Genomic DNA, 13,119 nt, shown 5'->3' with positions numbered 1-13,119 from the left:
AGTGACACCACCAGCACTGGACCAGAGACAAACATCACATCTACTCCTCATCCGAACAACACAGCACATTCTTCCTCTACTGAAACTGCACCACATAATAAGCTCATCCACACCTCTGAAGTGTCGGGAGATGAAGAGTTTGTACTCAGCAAGGTATGCTACACTGGTATCAGGTACGCAAGTCTCTTCTGGTGCACAAAACTTCTCCCGGCCGGGGAAGAACAACGTGGTTCACCACTAAGCTGAAGCCTGAAAAGTAGAAGCTCCTGGACACTAACTAAAGCCACCTAACCACTAGTAAGTTCTATACACTATGCTAGAAGAACTCTGCACACTCTGAATATCGCTACACCAGAACCATTGGAAGGAGACACCTGGTTTCCAAGGTCTGGTTCTGTTACCACACTTATTGCTACATTGCAGAATATTACTCCATCAGAGAACTGAGACTAAGTAAGCATTACAGTGCGTCGCTCTATACCACCACCCGCCATTGATTTATTGTATTTGACATCATAGCAACTAATTCACAAAATTTTTGTGTCACCGTTCTCATTACAATTACCATACATCCACTCACACACTCATATACCCTACACACAACTACGCATATCAGTAGACACATGACAGACACCCACACTAATCCAGAACCTCTTACACTCGTAGGTTCACACAGGTCACACACATTCCTTTAGTAAAGCTCCCCCATCCTCTCCAATCCCACATGCTCCACATCCCCATGTTTTGGCCACAAGGTAGAAACACACACACGCGCTAGGTACCACCGCATTTGAATGTGAAATAAAAGCATTTTTGGGAGAAGATTCAATATAGGTCTAGACCTGATAAACCCAAGACTGACACTCTGTAGACCAGGATTACATGGTAGCCTCATGGGTTTTAAACAGGGAAGGGCAGCTACAAGAACACAGATGTATGAAGCAGTGAAAACAGTGAAGAAGTTTGACAGTGGAGACGTTACCTATGGCAACCAATCAGCTTCTTCCTATCATTTTATAGAATGTATTTGATAAAAGTTACCTCAAAGCTGATTGGCTGCCATGGGCAACTTTTCCACTCTTTTCACTGCTTCATACATCTACCCCACAGTCTGGTAAGGAACGGCCCAGCATTTAACTGGGCCAACAATGTATACAGCTTATACATGATAAAAGCCTATCCAAACTAGGGCTGCTCGCCATTGCCTGCTTCATGGTCAACAGGATGGAATCTGATCTGTGCAGAGAACAATCTGGTATTCTCTACGATGCAGGTGTTGTTTCTTTTCATTTTGTACATTATTATTTCTTTTCCATTGTAAAGCTTAAAAAAAGATTGATGTTTGTAAAAGTTTGTTAAATAACTTTAAAGATTTACAACAGAAAATTAAATCTGCAAATTGCCTAAAAACATAACAGAAGAAATCTGTAAACAGCTTGGTTATAGCAGTAACAAGTTGAAAATGCATTTTTCATTAACAATTTATTACAACAATACTTTATATTGGGTGTATGACCTAATTTAACACTTTAATGAGGTAACATTTGTAGGTATAGATGACTATTATATATCTTGTATATTTGCTCAAATAAGTAGCTAATTTACTGTTAACGGTTATATATTAAAATTAGACTGAAATAATATGCTTTTATTTATATTTGTAATCTTTTGAGAAAGCTAAACAAAACTTAAAGAAGGCTTGAATATATAAATGCCCTGTTTTCGCCGCCGAGATCGCGAAAATACATAGGGGGTCAATCCAATTAGGTGTGAATTGCGAGTAGTGAGTTTGTCTCTTCAAATTCGCAGACTTTGCATTGAAGCGCGCTCCTGAGAATTCTCCAATCCAATTAAAAATGCCTATTTGCACTACTCGTAGCAGAGGGGTGCAAATTGACTGCCAAATGAGATTTGAGAGAAATGCATGAAAATGTGGGGAGACCACCCTGGACCCCCAAAATGGATAATTTTGTTAGCAGGACTGTTTGTGGGTATTAGGAAGGTACTTTAGGTTTTTAAATGGTGTCAAATGGCTGATTTGTGTTTTTAAATGAAATAAAATTATAAAAAACAAACTTTTGTAGTTGAATCTCAAACAAATTAAATGAAAAAAATGCTGAAAAAAAAAGTTGGAAAAAGGGTGATATTGGGGCACTTTGAGGACACCTTGAAAAGTAAAAATAATATATCTAACAACTAAAAACTTATTGGAATTAAATTTGGGGTGCCTAAACTAATGAAAAAGTTGATTTTAGCGTAATTTAAGGTCAATATTTTTTTACCCCAAAAAATGACATGTAACTAAGACTAATTAAACTAATTGGAAACTTCCAATTGCCTAATTAGTCATTAGGGGTGTGTCCAAGGGGTTCAGCATAGTGTCCCAACATTTCAACCTTAAAATAATGATTTTCCTTTCCATCTCTCAGGGAGGTGTGAATGGAAGGTTGCGAATTCAGTCTGACTGATTCAGTGCGAGTGGCTAATTGAAATGCAAAATGAATTCGAAGTTAAAATAGCAACTCGCACTTCGCAATTCGCACCTAATTGGATTGACCCCATAGAATCCTTGATAAGTTCACATATCTACCGTATGTGTTTTCGGGCGAAAATGGAACATTTTTCAGCCGAGAAAACAAAGGCTAAATGGACAGCCCGAAAAAAAACATCAGGTATAATCGTGATAAACTGCAGTTTTTTGCACATGAAAATTCGGGGCTAGTAGGATACCGCCCTAAGTGTCCTTTCACCCAGTGCTAGAGTCCACACATGAGCAGTATATGTAAATGCATCTAAGAGAAGGATTTATGGTGGCCTTACCTGCAGTTGGGACAGCTGCTTCTCGTAACCAGAGATTTTACCATCCAGATTCTTTCGTCGCTGCTCTTCTTGTTGCAGAGCTTCTGACTTTTCTGTGAGCTCTTTGGATAGTTTGCTGCATTCCTGACGAAGCTTAGCCAGTTCAGCATTCTGCCTAAAAGAACAGCATGTTACTATTGCTGACATTTCAATGGCACTGATGTATTATATAGGATGCATTTATAGACAGGAGTGATTAAGAAAATTAGCAAGAAAAAAAAGAAATGGGGTTTTGCTATATGAGACCTCGGAAGAGAGAGAGAAATGAGAGAGATGGAATTTTGTAATGAGAAACAAGTAGAACTAAAGAGCATGATTCTAATTGGCACAGGGATGGTGATGAGATAAAGGTGGCGGCCTGAGGACATGGAAGGCTAATGGACGAAGATATTCAGCAGCGTGGAAGTGCCAGTGTAGAATGAAAGGTAACCCAAGGGGCTTTGAGGTCTGTATGCAAAAAACATGTAATACTTATCTCTATATATGTTAAACTTAATGAACTTTGACTTTAATGTCAGGGAGAGTGCAAATTGCATGAATTTGTCCTGTAAAAGAACATTGACAATCATTCCCTATATTTTTGTTCGTTTCTCCTTCCGGGTCCATCAGTATTACCCGAGGGGATTTGTGGCCAAATAAGGACTGTTTCCATTGTAACTTAAAGGAACCTGTGGAAAATGTTAAATTGACATTCATATTCAAGAGCAAGAAAGTACAACATCTGTGGGAAACATCTTGGCACAGTGATTAGATTACTACCAAGGGTAAGTGGTCTAAGTGGAGATTGTATGTTCTACCATGTTGAGTTGGGTATCCTCCAGGTGCTCAGGTTTCCCACCACAGTACAAAAACAGAGTGGTAGGTTAATTAGTCACTGACTAACATGAGTTATAGTGTGTGTAAGTCTTCATGTATAAGGGAATTTATATAATTAATAATAGGGCAGGGACTAATGAGAATGAATAAATATTATCTGTACAGCACTGTGTAATATGATGGCACTATATAAATAACTTGTAATAAATACACATGACACTTAGGGCGGTATTCAAATAGTACGCACCCGCAATAGAGTTCCGCCTGCCGGACTCTTCGCCTACATCGCGTCTTTTGGCCGCGGAAACTTATCGTGTGCGTCCCCGCTATTCGCTGTATTCAATTCCAAAAGGCGCGAAAACGACGACACGCGAAGTAAGAACAGGCAGAAAGTGCTGTCAGAATCAAGGAAATCAGCCTGAACCCCCACAAAAAAAGATGCAGAAACATTGGGGATCAATGTAGTAGTGCCCGATTAGTCCTAATTAAACTGCTTGGGGTACTTAAGTTGGCACAAATGCCTCTAATTAGTGTCTTTGCACAAGTGGTGAAGAATGGCATAAAGCAGTTTCTTTTGAGAAAATACATAGACCAGCCAAATTTGGGGTACTTGAAAATGGGTGCTAGCATATTTTAAAGTCGCTAAAGTGAACTTTTAAAAAATTTGAAAAACGCACCTGTTGCAAACACCTGCAATCCCAAAAACACCTTACCCATACTTGCAGACCCCCAAGAAGTCTATTTCGCTACTTTTTATGCTTGTACCCCCACTTTGTACTTTTTCGCCCTCAAAATGAAAGGGAGTAAATTTATTATGTTGCACTTTTCACCACGGCCACTTCTGCGATTTCAGCCCCTGCATTTAATGGGGTAATAATGTTAAATACAAAAAGCACCACGTTGGCTAGTAAGCGAGGACAATACATGATTAGCTTATACTTACTTGCTCTCAGTTTGGCTGGTTGCTTGGTTTAGTGCATCTCTTAGAATAGAGTTCTCCTGCTGCAGGCGAGCAAGCTGCGCTTTGGGGCCATTTTCAAGCTCATCTTGAAGAGTCCGAATCTGTTTTACAACAAAAAAAGAAATCTAAATAGGTGACAATACAAAAAAAAAACTACGAAATCACTGACAAATTGAACACACTGTGGTTGACGGCACTTGTCTTCCACCAATAAGATCCAGGAGGGGACGGGGCTATTCTCACTGCCACAAACCAATGATATAACAACAGTATGAGATATAGCTTGTCAAGAGTATATTTTTCTACAAAATAGATTATTATGAACAGACATATTGTACAGATGTTTGTAAATATTTTTGTGCTGGGCCACACAATTCATTTATGCAAGAAAATGTGTTCCGAAAACATAATGATTTTGGAACACAAGCAATTTTGTTAAGCAACGGTCATAAAAAGGATATGACATGTAACACAAAATCAGTTTTATTTGTGTAAAATAAATGTAATAATAGGTTATAGCCACAACTTGAATACTACAAAATGAATAGCATTCACTACTTTCTGCCATACTTTAAATAGTAATTTTGTTAATCAATTAACTAAAAAAAAATGTGTTCATGATAGATGTAGTTTTCAGAAAAGCTAGAATACACCATACTTGCCGACATCTCGGCAGGGGAATCCGGGAGGGGGCTGGCAGGTCCGTCCAGCAGGGAGGATGGGGGCGGGTCAAAGAGGCGGAGCGGGGGCGTGCCGACGCGATCGCGTCATAGTGGCCCCGCCCCCGCTTTATAATGCCAATATTACTGGCATTATAAGGCAGTGGGCGGGGCTACGATGACGCGATTCGCGCTGAATCGCGTCATCACACCCCCGCACCGCCCACTTTTGCGGCTGGCGCGGGGGTTAGCGGGGCGCCGGCATCTATTTCGGGGGACTTGCCTAGTCTTGCGGGGTGTCGGGAGCGGCACCCGATTTTCGGGAGGCTCCCGACAGTCCCGGGAGAGTAGGCAAGTATGGAATACACCCCAAAATAGATTGTGTGCAAATAAGAAGTCAAACAGACCATAAAGTCTAAATTCAACAGATTGTCCTTTAGAAAGTGTAATGTCTGCTGTCGCTCCCCTCATTTTATACAGGTTCTAATTGGATACTATTCTACCAGATTGTGAGAAATGACATACTGTAAATATTCCCACAATTCCCTTCTGCATGCACATCCTGTGTGAGTCAGGAGACATACATAAATGTGTAGCACAGACATGCTGGACTAGTGATATCTGAGAATTGCTTTATTGCGGCGAGTAATGTACGAGTAGCATCGTGCACGGCCTGTCACTTTACCTCGTCCACAGGAAGGGTGTTAGTGAAGAACTGTCCAGGTGGGTGCATTGCTACTCATGCTAACTGTTTGGCAGTTGAGTTCTCAGATGGGTTTTAAATTTATACTCATTTTGGTACACAAAATAACTGATAGACAAATGACACCTCACACAATAAAAATCATTTTAGTAATAATTTGATTGGAAAAATAAGATTTAAATGTCAAATGTCAATTTGGTCTCTTTATTAAACAAAAATCTATAAGGCAACTACAGAGTATATTTTTGGAATAAGGGCAATATATACTGTTATTATACTATATAGGAAAACACCTTGCCAATGACAGACACAAACTATAAATAGGAAAGCTAGCGTAGAGACCCATCTGATTTGTGGTAGATAGGCATTCACAATTTTATTTCAATGTGCACTAAGAAACTCATCTTCATATATATTACATTATGTTAGTTTGTTATCTATATATTTCCTATTGTGTATATTAAGCTTCTGACCAGGACCGGTGTTGGGGTGTTCCCCTGCAAACTATAAATTTGCGCCCTCCTACAAATATGTTCTCTTGACCTGTCACTATTAGGATTAGAGAGACTATATAATTTTTTTAAATTGTATATTTTTTTCATTTATAATAATTACTATATGCTAATCACCATTCATTGAATCATAAAGATTAACTGCACAGGCTGTTAGTGTAAACATTACATCATTTACAATCAGAATGTATTTTAGGTAAAATAATTTGCATATCCTATCTTCTAATGAGCTCTGATGTAGACTTGACCTCTGATAGCCTTCTGAGTTTGTTCTATTCAGAAAGGGTGTTGGAAGCAAGATATAAAATAACTAATCACTTTTAATTCAAAATGTTTTCCTAAACAGAAATAATTAAAATATTCTGGGAAGTCCTCACTAAAATATAATTGGTTAGATCTCTCTATATATGATTGGAGTTTCCTCATCGTATTTAATATTTCATGGTAACCCTAATCTAGGGTGAGGCTTACATGCCACCTGATGACTCACAATTTCAGTGTTTCCCATACGTAACTGTGCACAGGTTGAACTTCCTTGATATACACCTGCCTCATACTCTTATCTATATTTAGACAAATTGAACGACATGTTCCATTGCTTCTTACCACCACACCCAAGACAGCAAACAGGTTGGGGAAAAGCAAGAAATTAAACTTCATATAGTTCAAGAATCTTTGCTACAACTAGCACAATATAAGCACAGCAGAATAAGTATTTGCGCTATATTAATGACTGGTAATAAATATATATACACTATTTATTACAACAGTTTTAGGTTTCCTCAGACTGCTCCAGATTTAGACATTATAAATATTTAAAGCAAAATATAAAAAAAAAAAAATTAAATCTAAGAAATATATCATAGCAAAATAATATACATTATGAACTTTGACATAATCAACTGGATATATACTTTGCTATAAACTCCAATGGCCAGTACATTAAACACATACTGTACGTATTTAGGATTTTAATAAGACAGGCATCATATTTTGTATCTGACGCTCCCTATCAATAACACCTGACACTAACAGCTGTCTTGTACTTAATAAATAGAGGTATAGTTTGTGCTAAGCATAAGCCTTTATTGCAGTCTTTTTTTGTAATTTACGATCATTAATAATGATCCAATTCAAATCGTTACTATTTTGCAGATATAAATAATAATGTGTTCCGTTAGTCCTCATTTAAATGACAACAAATATTTAAATATAATTTAGAGTCATGATACACCTGGTTTAAAAGATAATCAGGAATACGAACTGTTTTACTGCAATTGCAATCGCAATGGAAGGCTGGGTATCTTCATTGTAGTGACAAATGCATACCATAATTAAAAACCCATTAGGGGGCATGGTGCAGACTATAGCTTACACCCAAAATAACCAGCGCACTGTGCACAAACTTATATATTCACAGCACAGTATGTTTGAAAATTAAAGTGAACTTTCATTGGTCTGCTGCATTTATGCGAGCAAAATGCTTGATGGTTCCTTAGCAAGCGCCAGAATTCTTGATTCTGTATTAAACGTAATACAGAGCACCCCAACATTTTACAAAGTACCTACCTTTCCTTGCAGCTGCTGAATCTCAGTCACATGATCCTTGTAACTGGCCTGCATTCGGGCTTGCAATGCATTAATCTCCTGGTCCCGGGACAGTATCTGCTCCTTGAGCTTGGATTCAACGCTATTCACCTTGGCTTTCTCAGCTGTCAATTCCTGCATCGTAATACAATGAACAAATGTAGCAATGAAATAACAGTCCTGCACACAAGGAAGATACCGTACCATAGGGAGATCCCAAACTCCAGTCCTCAAGTTATGAAAGGATAACTCTTTATGTACTGTAAGTTAGCTCTTTTAGAATGTAAGCTCTTACGAGCAGGGCCCTCTCTCCTCTTGTGCTTCTCCCTACTTTAGTTTCTACTTCTTACTTGGGTGCTAATGCTCTGTTGCTTATATGGTTGCTAATGTAGCAATATATATTATCCATGTCCTGGTCCTGTATTGTATTGTTCTGTAAAGCTGCATACACACGTAAAGATTTTCTGTCCAGCCATCCAACTAATTGATTGGTTGGAATGAAAATCTGGTAAGGTATGAAAGCAAATGAGAATCAGCAATTTGCTCCCAAACGCCGGAAAATGGACAAAAACTGTTGTCTGAACAAATTTTTTAGATCAAACATTTAACAAACTTGTCTGACGGCCATTTTCATGTTTTTTGGCATTTAGGAGCAAATTGCTGATCATCATTTACTCCCATACGTTACCAGATTTTCATTCCAACCAATCAACTAGTTGGATGGTTGGACAGAAAATCTTTACAGCTTAAGTCGCTTGTCAACAATTTGTTTATGTACGCTGCGGAACACTTGTGACGCCATATAAATAAATAATAATAATAATAAGCTAAAGCCTAAACGGTACAGAGATGGAAGATCTACAGTGTCTAGATAGAGGGCAAAATTTACTAAGCGGCGGTTTCTAAACCCCGGCGGTTTGGTGGTGGTTTGACAGTGGGTTCTATTCTGTACTAAACTCCGGGGGTTTGGTGGCGGTTTTGCAGCGGTTTCTAAATGACAGCCCTGTTTTATTCTATTCTAAAATGTGTTTTGACTGCGGTTTGGCGGCGGTTTTGCTATCTGCAGATTTACTAAGGCCAAAAGCGCTGCAAAAGTCCCGTCAAAACACATTTTAGAATAGAGTAGAACAGGGCTGTCATTTAGAAACTGCTGCAAAACCGCCACCAAACTCCCGGGGTTTAGAACAGAATAGAACCCGCCGTCAAACTGCCGGGGTTTAGAACCCGCCGCTTAGTAAATTTTGTCCAGACAATCAAAAGATTAACACCAGATGGTCAACATGCAAATTGGTCGACAGAGTTAAAAGTTAAAAGGTTGACATGGTCTAAGGTCGACAGGGTTAAATGGTCAACAGTGTGCAAGGTGACACAGGCCTGTGGGAAGGGATCAGTATGATTTACCATACTTCAAATCCCGACAAGGTAAGTAAATCAACTATTTTTCTGTTATTGCAAAACTTTACTTTTTTATTAACCTCTAGCTGTTGTTTTATGTTATTCACTGGCTTTCAATTGCTTCAATTTCAATAAAAATGTTTGACCAGTAGTGTATATAAATATATAAATAGTCAACTGTTACCCTTTTGAGTATCTACAAGACTTAATATATTTGTTTGCAGAGTGGAAAGGTAAAATAGGGCCTACTTTTGAGGACTGTATATATTTCTTTCTTTTATTCACTTTTTTATATTTTTGTGTGCTTTCTGATTTCTGTGATAACGCCGTGTGTCAGGTGTTCCAAGGCCATGCAATGAGTCACCTTATTCATTTCACGTAATCTATTTTTTGCAGCCGCTGCATCTTCTTGTTCCGCTGACAGCAATTTCTCTTTCTCCTCCAGCTGCCGTTTCAGAGCTGTAACTGGATCTCCCTTCTGAGTGGCCTGAAAATATGACAAACATTTTTTTTTAACCTATATTGTTCTGAGCTTTTGTGTTCTTCAACAAAATAAAATGATAGAAAGGAAAGCGAGAGATTAATGCTTGGTATCATCCAGCCGTTTCACTTCTAGGTACTATTATTTTGCAAAGTAAGCACTATAGCAAATATATTAAACATTTTTTGCCCCCTAAATTACGAAAATATTTTTACATTTAACGTGCACACTGATTGAATCTGTTTTTACATCTTAAAGTGTTGTACACACAGTGAAGCAGCCATTCTGTCACTAATACATGAATCTATTGCTATACTACATTATCATGAAACTGCTGCTATGCTTATCTCATCCTTCTAAAGGTGGGTACACACTAGACGATTTTTTTGGCGGATATTGACGCATCGGAATGTTAATCTTGCAAATCATGCAGTGCGTGAATTATAGTGATGCCGATATGCGCTCCCGCTGGTCATTGGCCGCATTCTCAGATCTTCCCTGCAAGCAGGAAGATCTGCCAATCTCGTTAACGACCCTATATCTATAATGACCTATATTGTTAGGTTGTTGGTCAGATTACACACTGTGTAAGGGCAATATCGTTTGCCCAGGAGCTCCAGGAAGTTCAGGGGAAATCGTTGACGACATTGCATTGTTTGCAGATCGTCTAGTGTGTAAGGGCCTTAAGACTGTGGAGCAAGGTACACTACTATTTTGGCTAATTGGGCCCATACATCTGAGGCGCATTACCCTGATTCCCCTACCCAATCTGTTGATTGGAAACGCTGATTGTCGGCCATCGATCGGTGATCCATCAGGAAAATTCTGCATGTTAAAAATCCCGTATTTGCAGATTCCGACCATTTTCGAGTCGGGATCGGGGAATCGAGATCTTTCAACATGTTGAATATTCCTGATTCCCAGACCCCGCCATCAGCAGAACGGGGAATTGCCCCAATCTATCGTAGATGTATGGGGACCATAAGTCATTAGAAGCTGTTTTCAATATACAAGATAACAGTGAGAGTTGTATTACTGTGTGCCATGTGTCCTGCTTGATGCCATTTTTCTCGGTTAGTATTTCAATAAGCTTCTGTGCTTCTCCTTCGCTGAAAACCATGCTGCTGATGGTGGAAACAAGGGTCTTGTATGGGAGGAAAAGAGCGCCATCCAGTTCACTAGAAGCTGTAAAATACATGATGAGAACAAAGGTCAGTGTCACAGTTATACTCTAATGTTCTTACACAGAGATTAACCAGAAGAAAAAATTGGAAACTGAGAACCTGAAGGGTCACATATTTAAGTCCGAAGATGTTTTGTAGGAATAAATATGTAAAGCCTTTACATACATTGAAAGAATTGTTGTTAGCAGTGGAAAAATGGGTAAAACGGTTTAATTTTTAGACACATAATCAATAATTCCCTGTAGAGAAAGTTCTATGAAATAGAGAGGAGACAAATAAAATTGCTTCATTCACTGATCATTAAGTTTATTGACCAGGAGATTTTTCAGGATAAAATGTGTTAGGTGAATAGCAGATTATGAAATAGATCTAGGCTAAATGATGCCATGACCTGGATCTTGTAAACAATACAAGCATCGCTGTATGACACTAATCCAAAATGTATCTATTTCTCAACAGTTAATTATATAGCACCAGCTAATTCCATTGTGTTTTACAATTGGGAATAAAACAGTAATAAAACAATACTGTATAATGACACAAAAAGGCTAGAGGGTCCTGCTCGCAAGCTTACAATCTACAGGGAATCTGTGTCACATGTTTACTGATTTATAACTCTTAGGGGCAGATGCAATCCCCTAACTAGGGGTGTGCGAACAAAGCCGTCGACAGAGCTCAGGGTTCTGTGTGCAGCCAACTCTTTGGATGAGTGGAGGAAAGTTGGTCTGGTGTATGGCCAGTTTTACCCTCGCCGGCTTCCAGACTTTCTACTCCCGGCGTGGTACTAATGACAGGCGTCGAAAACTCGATGCCTGTCATTAACCAGACGCCGGAAGACCGACGCCCGGCATACCGAATGAGGGTAAGCCGGACGCCGGCAGCTGTGGGGGGTGGAGGGTTAGATTTAGGGCTCCCGGGGGGACTTAGGGTTAGACACCCCCCGGGAGGGTTAGATTTAGGCTAGGGGAAGGGGGGGTTAGGGTTAGGCACCCCCGGGGGACTTAGGTTTAGGCAGCGGGGAAGTGGGGATTAGGTTTAGGCACTTAGAGGGGGGATTAGGGTTAGGCACTTGGGGGGAGGTTTGGGTTAGGCACCCCTAAGGGAGGGTTAGGGGGTAGAATTAGGTCAGCGATACTTACCTTAGGGACGATCGGGATTTTCACCCTTTCCGGGCTGCCACTGTCGGGATTTGAACCGCCGGCCATGCTTCCGGCGGTAATACCCACTACACTCCCGCTGGTAGTGCTTGGCAGGCATGTACTTGCTCCTGGGAGTCTTAGACAATCTCACAGGAATGCAGATAATTGGACACTACAGGAGAGCAGACAATCAAAAAACATGCATAGGGCCTGGACCTGTCAAGTACACGTGCACTCCGTGACCACGAACACCCCACCGCCTCTTGGACAGCTGCATTCCTGGAGGCTAGTCATCACAACCACCGCAGTTTTGGGCAGCAAAAACAAATAAGTAAATAGATGGATACAGTGATATAGTAAGTGCACCGGCCGGGACCAGATAGATTTTTTTTTCCATAGCTTGCTAACTTTTATTTAAAAAGCAAATGGAAATAGTTGTTATATGTGATTTAGGGCAGCGTGGATGCACCATAGTTAGATTACTAGAAATAGATAGTTACAGCGCTATGAGAACTAATGGTTAATTAACCAGATGAAGTGCAATCAAAGTTAAAATACAATTATTTAATAATGATAAAAAGTAACATGTATAAGTATTAGCCAATTGTAAATGCAACCCCTGCAAATATACGGTATACAAATGGAAAGATTTTATGAATGTAATCTCTGGAACTCCTTAGGATGACAGTGGTAAGATATTGAATGTTCCAAATGGGTAAGTCTCTAACCAAACTCACGATAATAGGGATCCACAGTGTCCTAGAGCGACATCATGCTCTGATAGTGTCCCTTGGAGTGGTGAAACTTTGCAATCCAAATGGTG

General features: G+C 39.6%; 1 protein-coding gene across 3 annotated transcripts in view; it reads right to left on the bottom strand.

Moving 5' to 3' along the window:
• The window catches only part of RRBP1 (ribosome binding protein 1), a 93,630-nt gene that overhangs the window by 38,308 nt on the left and 42,203 nt on the right, over window positions 1-13,119 (bottom strand). For all 3 annotated transcript variants that reach the window (XM_088477353.1, XM_088477354.1, XM_088477352.1), the window contains exons 3-7: window positions 11,010-11,158; window positions 9,857-9,979; window positions 8,080-8,232; window positions 4,619-4,737; window positions 2,821-2,974 (exon numbers count right to left, since the gene is read on the bottom strand). In XM_088477353.1, the coding sequence (XP_088333479.1) occupies window positions 2,821-2,974; window positions 4,619-4,737; window positions 8,080-8,232; window positions 9,857-9,979; window positions 11,010-11,158 (698 nt within the window). The remainder of the gene's footprint in view (window positions 1-2,820; window positions 2,975-4,618; window positions 4,738-8,079; window positions 8,233-9,856; window positions 9,980-11,009; window positions 11,159-13,119) is intronic.

The sequence above is a fragment of the Taudactylus pleione genome, unplaced genomic scaffold (assembly GCF_031769625.1).
Source record: "Taudactylus pleione unplaced genomic scaffold, aTauple2 ptg000201l, whole genome shotgun sequence".
In the NCBI taxonomy this organism is placed as follows: Eukaryota; Metazoa; Chordata; class Amphibia; order Anura; family Myobatrachidae; genus Taudactylus; species Taudactylus pleione.
The sequence above is the reverse complement of the archived record's forward strand: the minus strand, read 5'-3'. Positions and strand labels throughout refer to the sequence as shown.